Raw genomic sequence first — 9,156 nt, forward strand, 5'->3', positions numbered from 1 at the left:
GAATTAGTCTGTTAATTGTTTAGAAATATTTGCAAAGTTGAGTTAAAATTGGAAAGAGCTACTGTTGGAGCAAGTTATTTAAATGCTGCTACAGGCAATGGTGGCTTAATTTTCCAGTACATCCTGATAGATGCACACAGGTGCACATGGTGTTTTCCTAGATGATCTTTCTGAGGAACAGGAAGATGGACAGTGTCCTTACACAATATACTGCCCCACTGAGTAAGCCTAATATATGCATAAGAACTAGTGGACTCACTTGTAAAAAAGGCAAGTGGATACCTGGAGTTGTAAAGAAGTTTCCAGAGTAAAATTTAAAAGCTCAAGTTGCTGATTTGAAGCAACATACCATAAGTGAAGGCTGGTTCTTGGATTACAAAGGACTAAAAAGTGTTCCTCATGTCTGCTGAAATGAGAGGCAAAGAGAGAATGTGACATGGGAAACCATGAGAGTCTTGTATGATCATTAATGAATGTTTGAGTGTATATTCTTTCTCCTTTGGAGTCCACTGAAACAAGGGAAATATAATGAACAAACATTCAAATCATCATATGGTTTTCAAAAGCAGTAAAGACTAAAAAGAAACTATTGTTTTCTCTGAGAGAAAAGAAAGAGATAATATGGAAAATTTATTCAGGTGATTTTTCAGAGAGAATTTTCTGAGGAAATAACTTTTACATCTCTATAGCTTTGACGTGTACATTTTTTTTCTAAAACAAATTCTGGTAGATGACTCACACATTATCCAGGGGTAACATAGTTATAGAATATAAACCAAAATTTGAGAGACATTATTTCCCTCAGCTTCAAGTGGGAAAAAAAAAAGATTGACTCTAGCTCAGATTCAGAGTCCACAATCAATTTAGCATTTGCTCGGGCAATTAGGAAATCTACTTGGTATGATAAATGTAACATATGACACACTATTAGTGTTCCCAGTGGACCATAGATCTACAATCTCTGCCTGCCGTTCCACTAATGTCTGGGACAAACTACAGTTTTCATGATGCAAAAGTCTGTGAAAACATGAATAATAAAATAGGCTGCATGGCCGGTGACATGATAAAAACAACTATCCTCATCAAGAAAAAAGAAATTAAATATTTCTCCTGGATATGACAATATAGGTCATTACAATTAATCATACAATATTCTCCTCCCCCACTTCAAGCATATTATAATATATTTATATATCTCGCTGAATATCTACTTAGGATATAGATTTCTCAATGGCAACATAGAATATATTATATTCGGCTCTGGGTATGCATAATTGCTGTAATTCAGATTGGGTTATTGAATTTCAATTATCTGCCTTCAGACTTGTTAAATTGGTCTACCATGTGTCAGATACACTTATAATTCTTTGACTTGCCTATGTGACATGCTTGAAAATCAAGGAAAACTAAGTACTGCTGTAGGGACTTCTTGACTATTCATAGGTTTCAATGAATTAGGAGATCAGGCATTCGTAAATTACCACACCTCCCCTGGGATTGGCCACAAAAGTATGTCAGGATGAAAGCTTCTAAAGCTTGTGTACTATAGGTCAAAACATCGTTATCTTACAAACCCCTGAGGAATTCTCCAAAATTAAATATAAGGGTTCTGAACAGCAAAAAATAATTTTAAAACCACAGGCAAATCCATAGAGATATGACCAGACATTAATTGATGCTGATAGGATTGGGTAGATTACAGTTTTCCTTGAAATATTTCATAAAAAAAAAAGAAAATGATGAAATTGTCAAGGAGTTAAGAGGTGGCAGCAGCTGTTCTAGGTTCTAGATGTGGCAGTAAGCAAGATATACAGAGAGGACCTGTGGCAGGAGCAGAATCCTGTGCAGTTTGGAAAATAGGCAGGGAATGTTCTCTCTGATATGAGGTAATTAACTCATAGTGGGGTAGGGAGAAATAAACACACTCTAGATAGGGCACAGAGGTGGGAGGGAAGGGATGGGGCAGGGGTTTAGCAAGGATTGTGGAATGTGATGGACATCATTATCCAAAGTACACGCATGAAGACATGAATTGGTGTGAACATACTTTATATACAAACAGAGATATGAAAAATTGTGCTCTAAATGTGTAACAAGAATTGTAATGCATTCTACTGTCATTTATTTTTTAAAAAAATCAATTTAGAAAGAGAAAAAAAGAAAATAGTCAGGGAAGAGCAAATTTGAAGAGTAAAGGGAAATTCCCTCAGGTATACTGGGTTGGGCACGACCTGAACATATGTCTCTCTGAACTTAGGTTTTAAAGTATTGTTTAAGTCTGAAGTAAGAGAGAAAAAAAATAGAAAGACAAATAGGGCATATGGAAGAAAGGGGAGCCCCGAATAAATTATATTCTGCTCTGGGTATGCAGAAAGGTTGTCATCCACATTGGGTTATTGGAAATTAGACAAATAGGACATATAGAAGAAAGGGGAGCCCCAAAGCTAGAAATTATAGTACAATATTTATAAGCTTTATGCAGCTTATATAGATGAAAGAAAGAAGGGTGGTAATCAACTTTGGAAGATGTCATTTTCATTATAGTTGAGAAATGAGTTTTTGTCAATTGTATAGTAGAATTGTAAAGTGAGGGGGTTAGCACTAATGGTTATAAGGATATTTGCCATTATTAGCATTTCTTCTAATTTTTTCTTCTATGATACACATGAGATAGAACCATGCTGAGAAAAAAATCAAAAAGACCATAGTCATGAGAAATAATATCAAAAATCCTAGCAAATGAGGAAAATATTTACAAATAGACTAAACTACATGATATTGATTCATAACATGAAGTCAATGACTTAGATCAAATAAATCATCCACACATTATTTCTCTTCACAGAAATGTTTTTCTGTGTAGCATTTTCTTCAGGGAAACATTGACATCTTTATTCCTCAGACTGTAGATCAGGGGGTTCAGCATGGGCACAACAGTTGTATAAAACACAGAGGACACTTTCCCTTGGTCCATGGAGCTGACTGATGATGGCTGAAGGTACATGAATGCTAGAGAACCAAAGAAGACAGCAATAGCTACAATGTGGGAGCTGCATGTGCTGAAGGCTTTGGCTCTGCCCTCATTGGAGCGAATGCTCAGGATGCTGGCTATGATGAAGATGTAAGATCCAAAAATCGTCAAGATTGGGACAAAGATGTTAAATGTGCCAAAAAATAAAATCAGCACTTCATTGACATAGGTACTGGAGCAAGAAAGCTTCAGGAGGGGAAGAAGATCACAGAAATAATGGTTGATCACATCAAATTTGCAGAATTGGATCCTAATCATGCAGCCTGTATGAGCTGATGCACAAACCACACCTATAATATACACCCCTAAAATCAGGGAAAGGCAGGTCTGGGAGGACATGATGACATGGTAAAGCAGTGGGCTACAGATGGCCACATAGCGGTCATAGGCCATTGCAGCTAACATGTAACACTCTGCAACAGCAAAAAGCAGGAAGAAGTAGAGCTGAGTCATGCATTCAGGGTAGGAGATGATGTTCTTCTCTGTTACAAAGTTCACCAGCATTTTGGGAGTGATCACAGTGGAATGACAGAGGTCAATCAAGGACAGACTGCTGAGGAGAAAGTACATGGGAGTATGCAGGTGAGAGCTGAGCCCAATCAGTGTGACCATACCAAGGTTACCCAGTAATGTGAACATGTAAATTCCTAGGAAGAGGAGGAAGAGGGGCAGCTGAAGCTCTGGCTTCTCTGAGAGTCCAGCCAGGATGAACTCAGTCACTTTGGAATGATTTCCTGCTGCCCTGTCCTTTATTCTGTTTCTGAAAGGGAGACAGAAACCATGATTGTTGGAGGGACTTCGTTACTCTTTTCCATATACATAAGAGTTCGTCATATGTATGATTTCTGGTTTATGTATCTCTTTGACCTCTAGATAAACTGGCTCAGTTTACATAAATAATCTTTGTCACAATTTAATATTTATTCAGAATTATTTTTAATTGTAAATGTACTTATGGAATGTACTTCTTACAAATGTACTTCATATAATGGAGTAAATTTTAGCCATTTTTAAAAACATTGAGCTCTTTTAAAGTGTCTCCTATTTTGAACATTTCAATGATTTCAAGCCAGGATTTCTTACTTGACACTTGCAAAGCTAAATATTTAGAGAAGTCAATGTCAATGGGAAGAACAGGCTGACAATTTGGAGAGGGCAGAATCTGCCTAAGGCTTTTTAGTTTCTGCCAGTTGTGAGCAAAGTTCTTACTATCACAGTTATTTTAATTTTTTAAAATAATTCTTCAAAAGTCTGCATTTCCATCAAATCATTAGATTTGTCAAATGTTATTGAAATTAAACAACATCTGTAACAACTACTGTGCAATCTGCTAGTGGGTTAGCTCACATTTAGCCAGTTTCTTAGAACCAACACATGAAGGAAAACGAATCAATTGTGGTTAATGCCCAGGCCTTAAAGTCAAATAACATAGGTTCATAAGCCCATTCACTTACTCACTGAAACCCTTAAGAGTGAAATAGACATTTTTGTCTTAATTTTATATCTGTATAGAGAATAAATGTGACACTTACTTCATAATTAAATTGGCAGAGACCTCATCAGATTATGAGCAATATCATGATCATGTTATTACCTATAAACATTGTATCAGTTTGGAAACAAACTACTTTGATCCATTTAATTCACAAAGCAGACATTTTCATATCTTCATTTTCCATTCAACTCCTTTATCTTTTGTGAATTAGGATAAAATACAATGCAGAAACATACATCGGGAAAACATATAATTCTAAGCAATGTCTCCCATTGTCTTAAACCATCAATAGACAATTTGATCTTTGTATACACCAAAGCAAAATCCCAAATGAACTAGAGTTGCATTATTAAAAATGTGAAGTGTCAGAAATGTAGAAATGTTAGACCTCATAACCATCAAGAAAATTCATAGATATAAGCAGAAAGACTAAAATAAATTTTGTCATAATACATTCAATATACTGAACTTAAGAAAAATTAAAAGAAAGATTAAAACAAAATATCTAGAAGAAAAAACTAAAGTCTTTGAGATCTTGGAATAATTTAAGATTTTTAGAAAGGACACAAACACACACAAAGACACAAAAATCAAAACAAACAAAAACCACAATTATAAAATTAGTTAATGAAACTCCACATTATGTACACCCACAAGAATGGGATCCTAATTAGAGTAAATTATACTCCATGTATATATAACATGTCAAAATGTACTCAACTGAAAAAGTGAAAAAAAGAAAGAAAAATAAGCCAATGAAATGAAAAAATACATAAACCTAACAAAGGGCTTCACCCAAAATATATGAAATATATGTACAAGTAATAAAATGAAAACAACTAAAATTTTAAAATAAACAAAATATATGAGCAGATAACTTACAAAAATACATGTTACTAGTCAATAAGCATATTAAAATATGTTGTTAGTATTGATCAGTGAAGGAAAAAGGAAATATCTCTATACATCCATACATGGGTTAAACAAATTTTTTAAAATGCCAAATGTTGGTGGTGATACGAAATTGGTAACCATTTGGAAAATTGTTTGTCAGTTTATTATACATTTGAACAAACATGTATTACATAACCCAATATATCTATCTGTATCTCAGTTTTCATTCAAGAGAAATGTAAACTTTTGTCTATGGAGAGATTAGTATTAAAATGTGCACAACAAATATGAATTGTAATCCATTCTGCTGTCATATATAACAAATTAGAATTAAAAAATAATTTGCACAATAGCTTTCCACATAACAACCAGATTAAAAACACTCAAATGTTCATCAACAGAGAAAAAGATGAAAGAGTTGAGGTTCACAAGAATATCAACCCATCCCTGCAACTGAGACCAGTGTCTATCTCTCTTAGAATAGTCAGGATGAGACTTTGGATCCCTGGCTGGGCAGGGTTATTGCCCCTTGCCAACCTAAAGCAGCCATAGAAGAGGGATCTTCACACCTCATCAACCTTTAAGATTAAGAAACCTAGTCTGGGACATGAGGATGAGATAAGTATTTAGGATAAAGAGAGAGAAATACCCAATCTTAAGGGAAATGCCCTCAAGCCATTGAAATGAAGAATCAAGTTATTTCAACTATTGGCCAAGGCCCTTGGCAAAAGCCCTTGTAAAATGAAAGAAATACATAAGCCAGAAAACTGGCATGAAATTGTGCAGTTCCATTCTGGATCCACCTGCAGTTCAGCCCCCGATACAGCTCTTCTATAAATATTGGACCCCCAGCCTAAGTCAGCCTGCTTTTTCATTCTCAAGGCAGCCTGCATTCTCCCTTGAATATGTATCTACCTTCCTAAATAAACCTCTGTCGGTGCCTCCAAAAAACAAAAACAAAAAGAAATAGAGTTGAGGTTTACATATACAATGGGATGCTACTTGGTATTTAAAAAGGAACAGATCACATATTCATGTAATGACACAAATATTAAAACACTCTTATTTTTGGAAAAAGTTTCCCTCAAATATTTGGAAATATTCTTTGTTTGAGAATTTTTAGAAATGGACTACATTTCTGTGGAGAATACTACTATAAGATTTTCTTTTTTATCAGCTTTCTTAAGTTGGAATTTCAACATATTTGACCCCTTTGCAAATGATAAGATACATTGCAATTGTTCTTAGTAATGATTTCTTAAATTATAGACTTTGCAGTAATTTCTGTTCTTACATTTTCAATGTGGCTAAATTGGGAATATTCTGATCTCTATTGCTCATTCTAGAAATTGTCCAATTTTATTCACCAGTTTAAGCACATCAACTTTTGACTCTGTTAATTTTATGAGTTATATATTTGCTATTTAAATTTTTCAAATAAGTGTATTTAATTTTTACACATTTATTTGGTATGATTTTCATAAGTACTTGAAGTAGAAACTTAAATCAACACTTTGATTTTTGTTTTAGTTAACATAAGTTAGAGATTTTCTTCTAAGTCCTAATTTAACTGCATCTCACAAACTTAATATATCAAATTTAAAATAATATTTATTTTGAAATATTTTACAATTTCTTTTTCATTTTTTCATAATATCACAGATTATGTATAAGTTTCTTGTTAAATTTACAGATATTCTGTGTTGTGTTTTGGCTCTTCCCTTCTTAAAATAATGGTCATAATTTCACCATAGTCAATAAACTTTGAAATTTCTAAGTAATTATAGTTTGCTGAGGTTTTCTTTATAATAGAGTATATGAACAATTTTCCCAATATTTCCCAAATATTCCCAATAAGAATATCTTCTTCATATTATATACAAATATATTCATTCACATATATTCATATATATATTTCAATTATTTCTAATTCTGTAATTATGTTGTTTAGTTCTTCCATATGCATGTTAATTTTTTGAGCCACTGTTCCATAGCTATTGAAGAAGATATGGCAACATCTCCACAAATTTTCTGATTTTTCTTTTTCTTTTTACTTTTTCAAACCTGGATCAAACCCTTTTTGTTTTATAATGGATTGGCCAACTTGATATATTGTAATGCGCTTTGCTTAAAGCCTCTTTTTCCAGATATGTGTGTGTCATATTTTATTTTTGGTTACTGTTTGCAAATCATATCATTCTCCATCTGCCTCCCTTTCATAATTATATGTCCTTATTGATAAACCCAGCCTAATTCCTTCTTAAGATTGGGAGCCGTCTTGCCACAAAAGCAAGAAAAATTAATAAATTACTGTGATTTCTAAACTTGTTTGGAATGCCTGCCCGTGCCTTGAACTCACTCATGCCTGACTCTCTCTGACCAGATAGCAACCCTCTCTGAAGCTCTAATGACGCCTCATAAATTCTGATTTGGGGATCTAAATTTACTCCCTAAGTGCTGAAGCATTAAACCTACTACGTGCCTTTGTGCTATGCCTGTCAAAATCCTGTTATGTGTAAGTTCTCAAGACACCTCCTCTTTTTGCAACTTTCTGTGCTATAAAGCTGTGCTTCTAGAGAGCTGGGGTGCTGTCTTCTGTTCCCATGGGTTTCAGGAAAGACAGCCCTGGATGGTCAGAATTACAAGCTTGCTTTAATTTAATTTCAATTGGAGTCAGTGGTCTTTTCTTTGTTTTGTGGTTTAACATTATATTAATATGTAATTGAGAAAAAAACCTGGCAACAAAATAAAAATTCAATTATGGCATCCCAGAAAATAGCACCAGGGTGACAACAAACACCTAGAAATAAATCTAACATACAAATACAAATTTATACTCTGAAACTTTTAAACAATTCTGAAAGAAATTAAAGAAACCCTTAATAAGGGGTTGGATGGACCAGGCCTATGACTTGACCACTCAATATTGTATTACATGTTAAGACCCTCAGACTTATAGATAGACTATATGTTACTCCTAAATAGATAAGCAGTAATTTAAGACACCAAATAAGTATCTAAGGCATTCATTGGCTACTTCTGAAGATCTCTCAGAATTTTTGGAAAATGTTGGCTTAGCCTAATATTTGAGTATAATTAAGATACTGAATATTAAGCACTTACAAATATCAGACTCTACAATCTCAAGATGAATGAAATGATACCTTCCTGTTCTGCACACCTTTCTCCTGGAATCTGTCTCCACTTAAGTTTCATATATAGATTCAACAAATTATTTAACTTTAGAATCCATCTTATTTCAAATCAAGGAATTTTATATCAAATCCAATACTTCAATAGGATCTGGAACAGAAAAAATCATCCTCATTTTATAGTAGCAGTGGCATGGTATCTTCTAGTCTGACTGGGGCTGAGACACAGTAATGTGGACTGTTGTTCTACAGTCAGATGTAAAGTACAATTTAACACAGAAGGTGTTTATTAATCCAAGGTTTTCCGGTACTGTTTATCATCAGAGTAACCTAGAGACTTTACAGCTTTAACAAAACATGCTGAATGTAAAAATGTGAACATGTTTGCATCGAACTACAAAAGTTTCTGATTCACCTATATTCTTAGCACTGTCCCTTAGAAAAAACGTAATCTCTGTGGAGTAGCTCCAATAAATATTTGATTTTTAATTCTGCTGAAAGTTACCTATGTACCTCTAAAAACTTTGCTCATTATTGCTGTTTCTGAAATTATCAACTCATAAATATTCACCAACTTTCCGTGT

At 33.9% G+C, this 9,156-nt stretch overlaps 1 protein-coding gene across 3 annotated transcripts; it reads right to left on the reverse strand.

Annotated features, from left to right (window-relative positions):
* Positions 1-2,839: 2,839 nt before the first annotated feature.
* Positions 2,840-8,634, reverse strand: LOC101958066 (olfactory receptor 8G1). 3 transcript variants are annotated; one of them, XM_078045137.1, is made up of 2 exons: positions 8,600-8,634; positions 2,840-3,773 (listed from the first exon to the last, which is right to left on the reverse strand). In XM_078045137.1, the coding sequence occupies exon 2, from the start codon at positions 3,668-3,670 to the stop codon at positions 2,840-2,842; it is 831 nt and encodes a 276-aa protein (XP_077901263.1). In that variant the 5' UTR covers positions 3,671-3,773; positions 8,600-8,634. The 3 variants fall into 3 exon arrangements, with proteins under 3 accessions (XP_077901263.1, XP_077901262.1, XP_005339563.2); XM_078045136.1 differs by lacking the exon at positions 8,600-8,634 and adding an exon at positions 7,833-7,839 and having other exon boundaries at positions 2,840-3,768; XM_005339506.3 differs by lacking the exon at positions 8,600-8,634 and having other exon boundaries at positions 2,840-3,778.
* Between the last annotated feature and the right edge of the window lie 522 nt (positions 8,635-9,156).

This window comes from Ictidomys tridecemlineatus, chromosome 4, assembly GCF_052094955.1.
Source record: "Ictidomys tridecemlineatus isolate mIctTri1 chromosome 4, mIctTri1.hap1, whole genome shotgun sequence".
Lineage (NCBI taxonomy): Eukaryota > Metazoa > Chordata > Mammalia > Rodentia > Sciuridae > Ictidomys > Ictidomys tridecemlineatus.